General features: G+C 42.1%; 1 protein-coding gene across 1 annotated transcript in view; it reads right to left on the minus strand.

Annotated features, from left to right (window-relative positions):
* Positions 1 to 7,416: 7,416 nt before the first annotated feature.
* The window catches only part of LOC124802945 (rab3 GTPase-activating protein non-catalytic subunit), a 171,428-nt gene continuing 160,222 nt past the window's right edge, over positions 7,417 to 18,622 (minus strand). Inside the window, exon 25 of the mRNA XM_047264033.1 lies at positions 7,417 to 7,969. Within this exon, the coding sequence (XP_047119989.1) occupies positions 7,802 to 7,969 (168 nt within the window). The 3' untranslated portion in view covers positions 7,417 to 7,801. The remainder of the gene's footprint in view (positions 7,970 to 18,622) is intronic.

Genomic DNA, 18,622 nt, shown 5'->3' on the forward strand with positions numbered 1-18,622 from the left:
CACAGAAACCATTTCTGGAGGTTCAAGCAAAGGAAATTCTTTGTCATGGAGTATATGTGAACTTCTGTAGCATATATAAGGGGCGTTCAAAAAGAAACAAGCCGGAGGTATAATTACAGAAACCAGTACCTGTATGTTATAAGTATTGAGCCTGGCTGTTGAGACACCTGTCCCACTGTGACACAAGGCAGTGAATGGCTGCCTCGTAAAATTTCTGGGGCTGCGATGTTAACCAGTTCTGCATGTACATCTGGACATCACCATCCACAAGAGTGCAGGAAAGGTTATGTTGACATTCTTCGTTGACCAAGATGGCACCCTTCTGATTCACTTCTTGCAGCAGGGGACAACAGTGAATGCCCGGCGTTACTAGCAAACCTTGATCACCCTTCGCCAAGCGATCAAATCAAAACAACCTGGCAATCTCACCCGTGTGGTCATTCTGCTCCACAACAATGCAAAGCCTCATACAGCCAACACAGTCACGGAACTCCTGCAGAAATTCAAATGGGAGGTTCTCGGCCACCCTCCACACAGTCTGGACCTTTCTCCCTGAGATTACGCCATTTTTGGACCCCTTAAAAAGGCTCTGAGGGGCAAATGATTCACTTCGGACAATGACGTTCAGCTGTACGTCCAGAATTGGTTAACATCGAAGCCCTGGGAATTTTACGAGACAGCCATTCACCGCCTTGTGTCACAATGGGACAAATGTCTCAACAGCCAGGGTGAATACTTCTAACACGCAGGAACTGGTTTCTGTAATTATGCATCGGCTCATTTCTTTTTGAATACCCCTTATATTGTAGTGTAGAACTGTTAAGTTTTTTTCTGCATGGAGAACTACTAGTTACCAGTATGGTCTTTGGATTCCCAACAAATAATTGGCAATCAAAATGGTATGTCTTTTCCACACATCCATGCAATTAGTGTTATTTCATGAAATATATGCAGGTTCTTAGTCTTGCAGCCAAAATACAGTAAATATGGTTTGCTATTGCATAGACAGCATTGAAGGGCACTAACTTGCAGAAAATGTCAGTTCACCACAAGTGTAACAGAAGTTATTGCATTATTTCCACATTTACGAACCACTGTCATATGTCTATCACTAGTAAATTGCCAGTGCTCATGAGCACACTTTGAAGAGCAATCACTTTCTAATGTAAGAACTGAAAACCCTTACTGGGCTATAATCTTTCTGATCATGTCTTGAACACCTGAGCAGATAATGGGCCTGACCACATTGTTGTGACAGTGCCACGAGATTTAAAAGTGCCGCTACGTCAGTACACGAACACGGCGATAGAGGCGCTCCGCAGCTCAGCCGAGCGCGGGAGCGCCACCTGGCTATGAACGGCACCAGCCGCATGTCACGGCACGGCAGTCGAATGACAGATACGGAGTTAGTAGCATGTAACCCGCTATTGTTTCTACTTTTGTAAATCCACGCCATTTATTAGTGATTAAAGGTTATAACACTTTTTGGCGACGAGGTCGGATATTTTTTTTCCTGCGTTGTGGAATTGTGTGTTCGTGTCGGGGCCGACGTGGAACAGCTTCTGCAAGTGCTCATTGAACAGCAAACTCAGCTGACGGCTGCTATTCAGGCGTTGTCGACGTCGCTTACTCATCGTCTGTCTTCCTCTTCTCCGCCTCCGTTCCCTCCTTACGACGAGGCCGCTGAAGACTGGGAGGATTATGAGAAGCATTTGCGGCAACACTTCTTGGCTTTCGGCGTTGTCGACACTCCTCTGTGTAAGTCGTTATTTCTATCTTGGATTTCCCCACAGATCTATCAGCTGCTATCTCCGTTAGCCCCTCTGCGGGAACGTGCCTCTCTGTCCTTCCAGGAAATGTGTGACTTATTGTCTAACTATTACCGAAAAAACACCCACGTCGTGGCCGCCCGCGTGGCGTTCTACCGGTGTCATAAACAGCCCCATCAATCTTACCGGGCTTGGGCGACGGAGCTACACGGTCTGAGTAGGAAATGTCAGTTTGTCACGGACACTCATCATGAGTCTTATGCTGATTCAATGGTTCGGGACGCTATTCTACGGCTTGCTCCTGATAAAGAAGTTGGGCAACGTGCCTTACAACTGCCAAACCCATCGTTGTCGGAAGTTCTCAGCATCGCTCAATCTCTTGAAGTGTCTGGTGCGCAAATAGACGCGTGGCGTGATGTAGGCGCCGTACAGACCACTTTCGACGCGGACAATTTGCCTGTTTCACAGAGGAACGATGATGTGGCGGCGGTTCACTCGCGTCAACAACGTCGCGTTGGGCCGCTACGCTCGCAGCGGAAACAGCAACCACAGAAGCAGGTTCGTTCCGTACTTCCTTCTTGTCCACGTTGTTTCGTACAGCATGACAGGGCCGCGTGTCCAAAACGTTGGGCCACGTGTATTTCATGTAGGAAAAAAGGCCACATTGCTTCTGTGTGTCAGTCCCCTAAAGTTCCTGTCGACGAGGATGAGGCATCAGACATGGATGTTAACTGTGTGATTTCTCAAACAAATAAGTTGTTTGTTACTGTTCGTGTTCTGGATAAAGACATTCGCATGCAAGTGGACACTGGCTCTGCAGTAACTCTCATTAATTCTCGCACGTATTTGGAGTTGGGCTCCCCTCCCTTGTCTCCAGTTACGCGAAATCTACAAACTTATAATAAGCAGAAAATTCCTATCGTTGGCCAGTTTGATGCTTCCACTGCCTACAAGTCTGTTGTTAGGCCCCTCACGTTTTATGTGGTGGATCATGCGGGCACTGAAAACCTGTTCGGTTATGATGCTTTCCAGTTATTCGAGTTCTCCATTGATGATGATGTGCACCTTATATCTGAGGATATTCCGTATCAACAGCTGGATGGATTGTGTTCTGAATTCTCATCTGTGTTCTCTGCTGGTGTGGGTCGTGCCAAATATTTTGAAGCCCACATTACTCTTAAACCTACAGCTTGCCCTAAGTTTTTCCGGGCACGCCCTATTCCAATGGCGTTGCGTGCACCTGTCAAAGCTGAGATAGACAGGTTAACAGCTTCGGGGATTCTCCTTCCTGTTACCTCCAGCGAATGGGCATCGCCAATCGTGGTGGTTTCTAAACCAAACGGGAGTCTGCGGTTGTGTGGTGATTTTAAAGCCACTGTCAATGCTGAGCCTCATCGACACTTATCCTCTTCCCCGTCCTGAGGAGTTATTTACCAAGCTCGCTGGGGGCCAGTTCTTTTCCAAACTTGACTTATCGGAGGCGTACCATCAGTTGCCGTTGGATGCGTCTTCCAAGGAACTTCTGGTCATCAACACTCCTTGTGGGTTGTATCAGTACCAGCGGTTACCAATTGGCGTCGCTAGCGCGCTGGCCATTTTTCAGCGGTTTTTGGAACAGCTCATGGCTTCCGTTCCCGGCTGCATCAACTACCTGGATGACATTGTCGTCACGGGGGGCCTCCACTGAGGAGCACCTTCGCAATTTGCGTTCCCTGTTTCGGGTTCTGCATTCGGCTGGGTTGAAGTGCAATCTGGACAAGTCACAGTTCTTCCAACCCTCCATTGTGTATCTTGGTTTCCACTTGTCCCGTGAGGGTATACGTCCTCTATGACAGCACGTTGTGGCCATTACCGCTCTACCCCGGCCGTCTACGGTCAAAGAACTTCAGGCGTTTCTAGGCAAGATTGCTTACTATCACAAATTCATTCCATCCGCGGCGGCGTGGCTCATCCTCTGCATCAGCTGTTACGCAAAAACGTTCCTTTCTGTTGGTCCGACGAGTGTGAGCAGGCTTTTGTCCGCCTGAAGGTTCATTTGCAGTCGGCGCCTTGTCTTGCCACATTCCGTCCGGGTCAGCACTTGGTTCTGGCGACTGCCGCGTCACCATATGGCCTAGGGGCTGTTCTCGCCAATCGGTATGAGGATGGGTCGGAACGACCCATCGCCTACGCTTCCAAGGCCCTCAACGATGCCCAACGGCGTTAGTCTCAAATCGAAAAGGAGGCGCTCGCTATCATTTATGCTCTAAAAAAGTTCAGCGTTTTTTTGTATGGTTCTAAGTTTCACCTCATCACCGACCACAAGCTGCTGGTCTCTCTGTTCAGCCCCTCGGTGTCGCTTCCGGATAAGGCAGCTCACCGCCTGCAACGCTGGGCCATATACTTGTCTCGTTTTCACTATATGATCCACTATCGCCCCACGGCCCAGCACACCAACGCTGACGCGTTGTCGCGTTTGCCGATGGGCCTCGACCTGGTTTTCGATCGAGATGAACTACTCTGTTTCCACATTGATGAGGAAGAACGTCGTGCGGTGGAGGGTTTTCCACTTACAGGTTCGCAGGTCGCGTCGGCTACTGCGCGGGACCCGGTCCTGCGTCAGGTTTTGTTCAACGGGGTTGGCCGGACAGGACCCAGGGCTGGGCATCGGATCCCCTTCGCAACTACCACGCCTTGCACCTTTGTCTGTCTGTTCGTGAGGGTGTTGTTCTTCTGGCCACGGATGGCGCATCTCCACGGGTCATGGTGCCAGCCTCTCTTCGCAAAGATGTTCTCAAACTATTGCCTGAAGGCCATTGGGGGATTTCTCGGACTAAGTCCCTGGCCCGCTGGCACGTTTATTGGCCCGGTATTGATTCGGACATCGCCCACATGGTCGCTGCGTGTGGTCAGTGTGCTCAACAACTGGCTGCACCCCGTACAATGCCCTCTCCGTGGCCTGATCCGGCGCAGCCGTGGGAACGGGTGCACGCTGACTTTGCCGGCTCCTTCCTCAGCACTTATTGGCTACTGTTGATTGACGCCTTCTCGAAGTTTCCGTTTGTTGTTCGATGACCGTCGCCCACCACTGCGGCGACGACGCTGGCTTTGTCCAAAATCTTTGCGCTAGAAGGTCTTCCATCCACGATTGTCACGGACAATGGCACTCAGTTCTCTTCGCAGGCCTTCCGTGATTTTTGTACTGGACAAGGGATTCATCATGTTACAGCACCGCCCTTCCATCCGCAATCGAATGGGGAGGTCGAGCGCCTTGTCCGCACTTTCAAAAGCCAGATGAAAAAATTCCTTAGTGATTTTTCCAAAGATGATGCTCTGTTGCAATTTCTGAGTTCTTATCGCTTCACGCCTCTGGGTGATCGCAGCCCAGCTTAACTCTTGCATGGCCGCCAACCGCGCACTCTACTGCACCTGCTTCACCCTGTCAGGCCTTGTGCTGTGTCCCCTAGTGCGGGAAAATACTCGGTGGGCGCCGACGTGTGGGCACGAGGGTATGGATCTCGCCCTAAATGGATTCCAGGGGTGGTCCAGGCTCTTCGCGGCCGCCGGCTTTGTGAAATACGTACGGACGACGGCACGGTTGTTCGCCATTACGACCAGATGCGCCCACGAGTGATGGCCACGCCGGTGCCACCGCCCCTTCTTTCGCCTCCACCAGCCCAAGAAGCCAGTCCTGTCGCTGCTGCTGATTTTCCGTGCGTGTTGCTGCAGCAGACGTCGCTCACGCTTCCGAGTACGCCGGAACCGGCCCCAGTCGCGACACCGCCTTGTCCGGGACCCATCTCGCTGGAGCACACCCCCAGGTCCACAACACCTATGGATGCTGCTCCGGAGTTTTCACCCATCATCTCGTCCAGGAGGCACGTTCCACGCGCAAGCTTCCGTTCTGGACATTTTCTACCATACTCTCGTGTTTCTCCGCGGGATCTTCTCGGGTCCTCCCAAGAGGCCATGGATGTCTCCGCACTGTCCATGTCTCCAAGGATGTGAGTGTTTTTTTTCAAAGGGGGGGAAAAGTGTTGTGACAGTGCCACGAGATTTAAAAGTGCCGCTACGTCAGTACGCGAACACGGCGATAGAGGCGCTCCGCAGCTCAGCCGAGCGCGGGAGCGCCACCTGGCTATGAACGATGCCGGCCGCATGTCACGGCGCGGCAGTCGAATGACAGATACGGAGTTAGTAGCATGTAACCCGCTATTGTTTCTACTTTTGTAAATCCACGCAATTTATTAGTGATTAAAGGTTATAACACACATATGCTGTGAAAATTACATGCTTGAATAATGCTGGGAACCGCTCCACTTTGGGGCCCAATATTTCGTATGTTTCAAATTCAATAGTTCCAAATTCACTTGGTTTAGCTCACTTCGCTTCCCTAACAATTTTTGTGTTGAACAATGTATCTTAGTCTATAGGAATATATTATACAGCTTACGTCGTTACACTTTTGTATTGTTAAAAAAAACAATTTAAATAAAAAATTTATTTTCAAAATGTACAATTATCAGACACAACATATCTGGTCAAATATCTTACCTTATGTACACAGTTGACCACATTTTTCATCACATGCCATTGGTGCTACTCTTACATATTTTATTTACATAAATTACACATAAAACTCAATAAATTAGAAAATTTACATACATAAAAATAATTACTGCAAAATATTAGGAGCCACATGTAACAGTAAACACTGTGGCACTGCCATATTGTGCTATTTTTCTCCAGACAAAATAAATTATGCTTATCTTCGTACAAAATAAGATTACTATACCTTTCAATTTCTTTCAGTAAAAATTCAGTAGGCATTAACATTTGAATTCATTACCCAAGCTGCTCTGGTGTAACTGATTTCAAATACTTAGAATTAAGCAAGTTTTATTGTTGGTTACAGTGCTTTTCATACACTGGTTCGCCAATTCAGCACTTAAGTGAATGTGTCATCAAGGAAAGAAAACAATCACACATTTCTGACAAAATCAGAGAATGAGACTTGACAGATACATTACATAAAACACACAGAATTTCAGTTACATATTCTATACTGCAAATGCTGTCAATTTATAACTCTTTTCCATGGTGTTAGCCAAAAAGGAACATATCCGTGCACCAAGATGAAAAATTGCATATACCATGTAAAACATAAAAAGAGATTTTTTTTCCACCAGTATTTGTCATTAATTTCACTGTGGTCTCCAATAAATATTGCAACAATATAAGGTTGACAAACAGATAGAGACCAAATTAAAATTTTTAAAATATTACTAAAAATGATCGACTAAAGTCATTGTGGTGATTTGAGACAAAATCATCTTTTCCAAAATACAATACATAGTATAATAACAGCTGTAACAGCTCAAGGCTGGAGGCAAATATTAATATCGATTTGGCACGAAGACATTGCATGGCATAGAGGAGTTTTCCAACAAACAGAATAAAAAAGGGACAGATATCACCATCAATTTTTTTTTTTTTGTGACATTACCTGTAGGTTTCTTTTAATTCTTTGTAAAGAAACAGTGTATGTAAATTTTACACATTTGTAAAGGGACCTACACTTTGGCTTACAGGGAGGTGGAGTAGTGTAAGTACAAGGTGGTGGGTGAGGCGGTAGGGAGGGAGGGAGGGAGGGAGGGAGGGAGGGAGGGAGAGAGAGAGAGAAAGAGAGAATGTTATCGATTACTGCTTAATAATACATTCAAAAGTCAAATGATAAAAATGCTAAAGGAATGCGACAATTGATTTTTGGATATTTGTCTTTACAGTGATTGTTGTTTAACTATCCCTTCTATGGAATATGGACGAAGACAGGGGAAATAACAAGAAACATATAAAGTTATCCATAAGTAAATGAGTGGGTTTGAGATACGAGAAGTCGGATGCTTGAAGAGATACAATGCTAACTAAGATCAGCATGAAGTGACAAGAAGTGTGATGGAAAAGATAAGACTAACTATAAATATAAAATGCACTAGTCTCATTAACATGGCATTGGCTGTTACAATTATTCCTATGTTCCAGAAGTATTACTGTCACGAGGTGAGGTCCACATCATCTGACAGGTCATGTATAGCGTCCACCATGTGGAGAGCTAACTGGTACTCAGGATGATCATCTGACATATGTTGAACTGCCTGTGCCAACAGCTGTGATGTATCCCTCACTGAGCACATTGCCACTGAGCGGAGTGAAAGTCCATTCTGGAAAAAAAAAAGTACAGCCAAATAATATAGTACACAAACATTAGACTAATAAGCAGGTAATGGATTAGAAACTAGTGAAAGCAAATGTTGAGTATACGTGGCCATGGGTAATGCTCTATCTTCTTTCAAGAGTTTAAATTTAACAAAAACTTTATAGGCTGCTGCTTCATGTCATTACAATATTTGTAAATCAACCTAAAGTAAGCCTTGTTTATAAACCAATTTAACTCAGAGTCTTCTACAGTGTAGCTAATCAGAGTGTTGAATGAAAAGTTCTTGGGTGAATGGCTGTATGATTTGACAAGACAATCAGGCCTTTCACCATAAAAGATTTCATTCATGATGCACACTGGGAAAACTGAAGAAGCAGAAAGTTATATGATGAAGCATTCCACCATATGTTTTTTCAATGTGCCCTATAGCCCTATGCCACAGCTGCCTACTAGCACAAGTATCTCAGTAATGAATCTGTGGTATATCTTCACACTTTTCCAGTTTTGGGAGAACTGGAACTCGACCTAATAGTCTCATGAATAAAATGCCAGTGACACACTCCACAAGCACCATCAGATCAAAAACTTTACCTCAACTTTCACTTTTTCAGTGTTGACAAAGAGATCATATCATTCCCAAAATACACTAAGAAAATGGAGCTTTCATTTGAGGGATGACAAACATAAGTTCAAACCATTCTATCGACGATTTGCAGGCGGTAAGGCTTTTGTTAACTTGTTCAATCTTTTATTTTGTAATAATTTTTATTGCATAACAAAGAATGGTGGGAAATGCAAACACTTTGCTGTAAGGGCAGACTGGTGTGATTGATGCAGTTTGTTTCACAGCTTGTTCGTATTTATTAAGGATATCTTGATGTACACCATGAGCTGCTGTTCAAAAGTTATTATTTGCCAAAACAGTGTTTGGGTAAATAGCCCATCTTCAGTGATGTCACTTTCGTACTCAGCAAAAACTGGTAATACCTGTGTGCTGATAGAAATGTCTATGCAACATGCATCAATCAGCTGCAAGTGAGCAGTTGCCTTCTTGTTTATTATTTTCACCCCACAATTTCCATTACTGTAAGATTTATTACATTTTATGTACTACACAACTATCTGCTAAAGTGCACTATTAATAACGTAGCGGCAAAGATCTAATATATCCAAAATTTCTGCCGTGTTACTTCTTTTTCTATTAAGTGCCCCCCTCCCCCCCCCCTCCTTTTCTTTACATACAACTAAAAGCAAAGTAAATGGCATGGCATCAAACCCACATGATTATTGTTGTTGTAGGTTAGTGCCTATGCTCTGAATTGTTTGCTGGAATCTATGAGTTTAACAACGGATTAGATACACTAGTTTTAGTCCTTTGTAAATAGAGACCTGTTTGTATTTGAAAGTTTATCTCATAAGGGAAGGTTCAAAACTCTCCCATGATATCAACATCAATGTGCTTATTGTCTCTTTTACTATAAGATTTTGAGGTGGTACTCTTGGAAACCAAGTATAAATCACAAAACCTATAATAATTTTGGTCAGCAGTAATAATTTTAACAGGAAAGACGAAGGTGTTAAACTGGATAAAATTTGGATGTCAGCACTGCACCAGAAGCGTGACAATTGATTACTTTCAATCGAGAAGGTTGGCATTACCAGAGACAGTCCATAGCCGACGCCACTTGATGGACTGTGGAGCCCTCTGTACTGCCTATATAAGCAGTGCTTCCTCAAGTTCTCTTTGCAATTTGCCACTTTACCTCAGAGGATGTCTCCCACAGCCGGAGACGAAACGTCTCAACCACGGCCTATCAGCCCAGAAGTTTGAAGTGAAGACAATACCGGCCGTGAAACCTACACTGTACGATCAAATGCCTCTACAGGAAGGATATGTCAGCATCGGTTCAACAATTTCAAGGAATGTGCAAGAAGAAAGCACAACAACTGTGTACTCTCACCTTCCTGTTACACTGTAGGGACAATTCGACGGTTCCAAAATTTCTGAAGGTGAAGAGGATGTTTTGCTCGTCTCAGGCTCATCATATTTACAACCGTATGGAATCTGCAATGTTACGGAAGAGGATTCATCAGATGTGGCGAGCTCTGACAGAAACCAGCAGTAAGCTTTTTTATCTCCACTTGGTTATTAGTAATGCTATGAAGAGTGGTGACCGGAATAAGATTGATGGTCTGACATTCAAAACTATGGAAGTTAGTGCAGAAATATCAGTAAACAGACAGAAGAAGTAGTTTGCTAACTTACAGAAGAACATTTTGGGAGATTCAGTTGAGGATAATTCTCGAACTGTTGTTAATCTGTCTGATAAAGATTTATCAAAAGTTGAAATTTCTGTACTAGTCAAAGGAGGCAATTTTGCTGTGAGACCCCAAAACGTACCCACAGACATACCCCAGACCAGCAGTCCGCTGATGTAATTAGGACGGAAACAGCTAAGATTTTATGTACATGTAAGCCACCTAACAGTAAATTGTCACAGGCACAAAGGAAGGCACTGAGAGATATAAACGCAGATAAGGGTAATGCACCATCATATTGAACAGTGAAGACTATTATGGAAAGATCAATGGCATTTTGGTTCCATCCAATCACAAAAAATCTTCAAAAGGATCTGACTATGAAGAATTTAAAAATGACCAATCGACTGGTGAAAACGTCTTCATTGTCCTCCAACGATAAGAAGCTGCTTTGTAAATCAGAAGCATACCCACCTCGACCACAAGGGTTACCCAAGGTGCATGAACGTGAGGTTCCGTTGAGGCCAACAGTCAGTGCTACAGGCAGTCCCACACACGAGTTAGCCTCATTGCTGCAACCTTATGTTGGTAGGATGGACAGTCATATTAAAAAAATTCTGCTCATTTCATTGATAAGTTAATGGAAATGAGTGTGGGCCTGGATGATATCCTCATCAGTTTTGATACTGTCTCATTATTTACCATGATTCCAGTAAACAAAGCTATCTTATCCATAGCGGATATTTTTCCTACCAATATTGTGGCATTATTCCGACAATGCCTCTACACAACCTACTTTCAATACAATAGTAACTTTTATAGGGGGTGGCTATGAGCAGTCCTCTTAGTCCTGCTGTGGCTAACTTGTTTATGGAGACAATGGGCATTGCAGACTGACAGTAGGAGACCAGCCAGACGGTATCACTATGTTGATGGCACGTTCGTAGTATGGACACATGGAGCAGAGGCGTTGGATGCCTTCGTGACACATCTAAACAGCATTAATCCAAAAATCCAATTTCGTATGTAGACGGAGAGTAATGGGCAATTGAATTTCCTGGACACGTCTGTGATTAAACGACGGGACAGAATGTTGGGCTGTAAGGTGTATAGAAAGGCCACACATACTGATCGTTATCTGCATAAAGATTCACACCACCGCACAAGACAAAAAAAAGAGTTGCAATAAAAACCTTGGTACACAGGGTGTACAAAATTTGTGAATCTGTTTATTTAAAAGAGCAGATTAAACATCTACCATCATCTTTCGTGAAGAATGGGTATTCTAGCAAGGATATAGATCGAGCACTTCGCACTAGGCAGAGAATCAGGAACTATGACGAACAACAATCGCCCAACGACAAGGTTTTTCTTCTGTTCTTTAGTAAGGTCACAGATCGCATTGGGAAAGTGCTGAGCAAGTATGGGGTGGAAACTATTTTTAGACCTACCAGGAAAATAAAAGAATATTAAGATTGGCAATAAACGTGGGGCTGGTGTTGACAGTGATCACTACCTTATTGTTGCAAATTTTTGACTAAAAATCATGGCTACAAACAGAAAGTTCAAACAACAGAACAAAAAATATGATGTGGGAAAACTTAGAATAACAGCAAAACAAGAAGCTTTCTGCATTGACCAAAGGAACTGCTATGAGGCACTCCAAGAACCACAGGAAAATGATGAAAATAGTGTTGATGATACATGGACTCAGATTAAGGACATCTATTGCAATGTGAGCAAACAGGTCCTTGGCTTTAAAAACCATCTGAAGAAATATTGGATGTCTGAGCGTACGTGGAATTTGACCAGCTGTACGAAGGAGATTAAGGCAAAATTAAATATGAGTAAAACAAGACAGCAGAAAACTCGAATGCAAGGTGAATATGCAGCTACTGACTCTCCAACAAAGAGGACTGTGAGGAATGATAAGAGAAAGTGGACGGGTGAGCAAGCTCTGAGAGCAAAGACAGCTGCAGGAAGGGATGATGCAAAAGAACTGTATCACATCACCATAATGTTGCCCAAAAAAGGTTTCAAGAAGAACAGGCCTGTGAAAAGCAAGTAGGTTCGACTGTTGATGGCAGAAGAAGACCAACTTAGAAGACGGAGAAAACATTTTTCTGAAGTCCTCAACAGAGAGCAATCTGAAGAGAGGGAGAGGCAATGGCATTTTCCAGATGCTAGTGACAGAATCAATGTAAACACACCAACTAAGACTGAAATTAAAATAACGTATTTACTCAAATCTAAGCCGCACTCGAATTGAAGCCGCATCTGAAAAATGAGACTCGAAATCAAAGAAAAAAAAATTTCCCGAATCTAAGCCGCACCTGAAATTTGAGACTCGAAATTCAAGGGGAGAGAAAAGTTTTAGACCCCACCTCCAAATCGAAACAAAGTTGGTCCATTGTAATATGAGACACAATTTAGATCAAATGAATGACGATACAGCTACAGTAGTTTGGTTCGAGCCATAAGCTCAGCAGTTAAGCTTTACCAGGTAGGCATTGCTATGCGTCAGGCGCTCCATCCGTATTTATACGACTACCCTTCCTTTTTCACGTGCTTCGTCTGGTTTGAAATGATTGCTTATTTTTCTTTGATCTGATAAGTGCCATTCTCTTTGGTATAGGTTTTTACGTCACTCTCAGCTGAAAATGCATTATTGTACTGTGTCATGCATTGTTTGTCGCATTCTGATAATGAGTGTTTACGGCCTGTCGCCGCTCGCGGCATGACTTGCTTTTGTGCGTGCTACCGCCGCTTACAATTAAAAGAAAAGAGAGGAATCATCTCATTAGCGAAACAATGGCAAGAGACTGCTATTTATTGTTACTTACACTGCTGCTTTCTTTGATAATGATAAACAAGAACCAAATAATAGACAGCGTATGATAGAAGATGTTCTAAACGAGTTTATCGAAAATTTTTCTCCGTTTGAAAATCTTTGTAGACGCCTCTTTAGTACATTACGTTCTGAACAGAAATTAGATTTAAAAATTTAGTCAGTTGCTGTGCTTCATTTCTGACTGTATCACTAGTCGGCATAAGAATAATACGAATATAAACATGACATGATATGTATATTCTTCCACATTTGCTGTTGTCTCGCTCTTAGTTTTGTAGTTTATTAGGCAGATAGGATTTAAATGAGATAGCAGCAAACACGAAAGAATACATGGCAAAATGTTTACTTTTGTATTATTCTTATGGTGAAGAGAATACTGCATGTGATTCACAATTCATAAAAGTTCCTATTAGCAACCACCTCTTGTCACAGGTAGGAAAAAATTCAGAACGTAGAGTTAACCTTATTGACAGACAAACATTCCAAACAGTCTTGCCAGTCGGATTTTCATAGTACATTGAAAGGCTGCTACATTCGAAGACGAACAATACGGAATTTGTATTTACTTCGTTGGATAATGTATGAAAATGCAGTGGTCGAAACTCGGGGCAGAGAAAAAAGCTCGTCTCCCACCTATTTTTTTTTAATTTATTTACTGAGGCAGAGGTTTTGGCGCCAGTATTTATCTTTGTGCCTGGAAAGCATGCCTGTGTAGCGCTACATATATTCGACGGCAGACATTAGTTGTGGCGGCACCTACCAACATTTTTCAGAACTTCCGCTTACTTTGCACTCGATTCTAAGCCGCAGGTGGTTTTTTGGATTACAAAAACCGGAAAAAAAGTGCGGCTTGGATTCGAATAAATACGGTATCTCCTAAACAGATAAAGAGCAGGAAGGCTCCAGGAATGGATAATATTGCACCGGAGTTGCTAAAAGCAGACATTGGCACCACCATAAATCTACTGCATCCACAGTTTGAGAAGATAGGGTCAGAAGAGAAAATACCAAAGGATTGGAAAGAAGGGCTGATTATTAAGTTGCCAAAGAAAGGGGATACTACCAACTGTAATATCTGGCGAGGCATCACCCTCCTATCTGTATCAAGTAAAATACTCTGTAGATTTATGCTAAATCGAATCAAGGACTCAGTTGAGGCACGACTGAGAAAAGAGCAAACTGGGTTTAGAGTGCATAGAAGTGGCACCAATCTCATCAACACACTGCATATAATACTTGACCAGAATACAGAATTGCAGAACGCACTCTACCTAACATTTATTGCTTTTGAAAAAGCATTTGATGATGATGATGATGATGATGTTTGGTTTGTGGGGCGCTCAACTGCATGGTTATCAATGTCCGTGCAAATTCCCAACCTTTGCTCAGTCCAATCTCACCACTTTCATGAATGATGATGAAATGATGAGAACAACAGTCATCTCGAGGCAGGTGAAAAATCCTTGACCCTGTTGGGAAAAGGCATTTGACACTCTTAATAGGAGAGTTATATGGCATACCTTGGAAGAATATAGAATACCACCAAAGGTAATAAATATTATTAAAGCCATGTATGATGGATATGAATGTAGGGTGCTACACAATGGGAAACTTACTGAATCTATCCAAACAAATGCTGGGGTGAGGCAGGGATGTATTCTGTCACCTACCTTGTTCTTGTTGGTACTGGGCAGCATAATGCAAAGAGGATTTGATGGTAGGAGAAGATGTATTCAGTGGGGAATGCAAGACAGGCTTGAAGACCTTGACTTTGCTGACAATATCTGTCTGCTCTCGCAAAGATTACGTGACATGGAATAAGAGCTGGAAAGACTGAAAGAGGAAGCAGAAATTGCAGGACTTAAAATAAATGTTCAGAAAACTAAGGAAATGAAAATGCGATCTGAAAAACAAGTGAAGCTAACAGTGTATGGAAAGGAATTGGAACAAATCGACTTCTTTGTATATCTAGGAAGTACCGTCTGTAAAGATGGAGGGACCGAGGAGGATGTAAAGAGTTGGATACGGAAGGCAAATGGAGCCTTTGTACAACTATACCCTGTCTGGCGTAATAAGAACATTTCGAGATGAACCAAGCTGCACATGTTCAGTATCAATGTGAAGTCAGTCCTCCTGTATAGTTGCAAAACATGGAAGGTAATAAACAGATTGTAAACCAGGTGCAAGTCTTCATAAACCAGTGTCTTAGGCAGGTGGCCAGATGTTATTTCAAATGACGAATAGTGGGAGACGACAAACCAGTGACCAATCCGTGAACAAATGAAGGAAAGAAAATGGAGGTGGATTGGTCACACAATATGCAAACAACAAGGAGCTGTTGAAAGGCAGCACTGGATTGGAACTCACAAGGCACATGTAGATGTGGCTGCCCGAAAAAGACATAAACATGGAGTGAAGTGAAATGTTTGGCTGCCAACAGAACCAAATGGAAGGTCTTTACTGCTGCCCTATTATCCAACAGGAACAACAGGAAATAAGTCAAGTAAGATCAGCAAAAGATGCTCGACACCCTTTGGCTATACTGTGGGTATATAAAATTCCTTGCAGTTGTGGACTGGTTTAGGTTGGTACCACAAAGAGAAGTGTGAACAACTGTCTTGTTGAACATAAGAGGAATTGCCACCTGGGTCACACGGGTAAATCGGCCGTAGCAGAACATGTTTACCAGGGAGGTTACCATGAAATAAAATTCAGTGAGACTGTGACGAAGCAAGCTGGGATGATTTCAATTCCCCTCTTGTTTTGCCATCTGCCTCCTTAAATTCATTTTTTTCAATTTTTAACTAATTACCATTAACGTGCGTGAATATAATCTGCATTTTCATAAAAGAAAAAGGTTGGCCCTTAGTATTAAAGAAGGTAACACCAGATCTATTTTTGTGCTTAATTTTATGTATGTAATTGATTTTCTAACTTATTTTGACTATTACTAGTTAGTATCTTTTGTTATAGGGTGAAATCAGTAACTGTTTCGTAACTTAAAGTCTATTGTTGACGTATAAACAAATATAAATTCTGTACTAATTATAAACATTTGGGAGACGAAACAATAGCATTCTTAAAGGATCTATTTGGCTCTGTTCGAAAACATGTTAGCAAAACCAGCCCTTCATTAATTCCAAAGTAATTAACAGTTTTGTCAAAAGCAATGTTTACATAACTATATTTGTTAATTTCGCGATTTAAACAAATAATTCAGCTTAACTCTTTTAGTAGAAGAAACTGTTGAAAAGAATCAATTTTTTGATATATTCAGTTAATTTAATGAGTTAAGATTTAATTGTAATTTCTGTAAATTTAACTTTAAACAATGCGTAGTTTCTGGGCGTATTATTGTAAAGTTTCAGACGAGGAACCTGTGTTGCTAAGAAGGACAATAATGTATCAACTTCACAGTGAAATAAGTGTTACACCAATAGGCCGTGTGTTAAAGCAATAACAGTGACTGTTCAATTTAATTGAAGAACTGTGAACTATGTGGTTATGTTTTTACTGCTCATAGGTGTTCAACAAAAAACTATTGTAGCAGTATGTGGAGATTTGCCTGCAAACTATTAATGAGGCTTATGGAAAGATTAAACAATAGTGCACTGGTCGTACATATGTAACTGTGTATTATTGGGGGGTTGTGCAAAGTGAAAGTAAAAGACTGTAAACTGCAACTGTGTGTCTGTCGGCTACATTATTTACTGTAGTCAGTATCCAAATTACAAACCCCATTTTTCAGCCAGTGTAACAACGCAGTTCATCGACACCAAGAACAACAACTGAAATAAATATAGCAGGTAGAACCACTACAAGACAAGCATCATATCTAAAACCTCGCATTATTATGTGCACATGTATAGAGAGGTTATCGAGATCGATAAACAACGTAATAATTTTAACAGGAAAGATGAAGGTATTAAACTGGATAAAATTTGGATGTCAGCGTTGCACCGGAAGCTTTACGATCAATTACTTTCAATCGAGAATGTTGGTATTACCAGAGACAGTGTCATAGCCGACACCTTGTGATGGACAGCGGCGCCCACTGTAATACATATATAAACAGTGCGTCGTCAAGTTCTCTTTGCAGTTTGCCACTTTATCTCGGAGAATGTCTCCCGCAGTTGGAGACGAAACGTGAGAGGACAGTTTTAAACATCTACCATGGCCTATCAGCTTAGAAGTTTTAAGTGAATGGATTCCGTAGTTCAGGGGAATCTGAGTAACTGGATAGGATTCTAGGCAGTGATTAGTGGCATGAAGAAGATGATGCTTTGAGAGTTGACACCACACAAGAGGAAGGATTTTTTAATTTCTGCGTAAGTTTGGGATGGGACCTCTTGTTTTAGTTCACAAGTTCAAATATCAGAAAACACATCAATCTGCTTGTTCTTTACCTGATAATGACAGAGAAAACAGATACACAAACTTAAGTAATGAGTCAGTATATTGCTTGATTAGGGTTCCCATTTGTCCTGATTTTTCCCGGACGGTCCTCATTTTTAACAAAACTCTCTTTGGGAACAGCAAAATGTTTCAGATCTTTGTTTTGCATAGTATGACTTTTTTTCTTTCTAAACTGTTCTGATACAATGCTAGTGGCTGACATTATACTTCATTCATACAAAAAATCATACATAGGCAAAATTAAACTAAATTGGTTCTCAAGTTCGATACAATATATTGCTTCTTCTGGAAAATTGATGGTACTGTGATTCTGAAAATAACTGCATGAATTCTAACTTCAGTGTGTTGTACTGTTGTATGGTAGCGTAATGTTTCCAGTGGTTGCAGCAGTGACTTCAATAAACTTTATCCTCACATTACCTGGGTTAAAAATGGGAAACCGCAAGTGGAAACCAAACAGAAAGATCTGCAGGAGTCCTCGTTTACTAAAGAACAGTGTGATAAATGCTGAGTGGGCAGTTTGTGCTGTGAAATTTAGCACTGGACATGCAAACAATTTGGGTTACCTATTGAAATAAAGGAAATGATAACTACTTATCAGTGAAGGTAGTTCAGATGTGAAACAGCAGCTTTCAGCACAAGAAGCCACATTTGCATACCACACAGTGATGCACAACCAGAGTTTCAAGTCTACAGACTGCACCACCGACACAATTAAATCACTGTCCAATTAGAAGTTTTCGATCTTGCAGACAATTGTACTGTTTGCTATGGGAGAAATAACTGAAAGAAGCACAGTTTATTTCAGTAATGGTAGATTCTTCCAGCCACACAGACTTCAAGCTCATTCCTTAGTGGTAAGGTATCACCATCCCAATAAAGGCATTGCACTAGGTGAATTTTTGTGCTGTAGATGTAATACTGCTGTTAACCTCTCATCAGTAAACTGGTAGGATTATGCGAAAAATAAATTATTATTAAATCTGTACTGATTATAATTCTATTGTGTTTTGATTTTTACTCGTCTGTCCACAAGTTTTGTGTGTAGCTTTGTAAACAGTATGTCTGTGTGTTATTTCAAAAAGTATTGATTTGATAAAAAGTAATATAGGACTAGTATGCATGACATAC

This window comes from Schistocerca piceifrons, chromosome 6 (assembly GCF_021461385.2).
Source record: "Schistocerca piceifrons isolate TAMUIC-IGC-003096 chromosome 6, iqSchPice1.1, whole genome shotgun sequence".
Taxonomy (NCBI): domain Eukaryota; kingdom Metazoa; phylum Arthropoda; class Insecta; order Orthoptera; family Acrididae; genus Schistocerca; species Schistocerca piceifrons.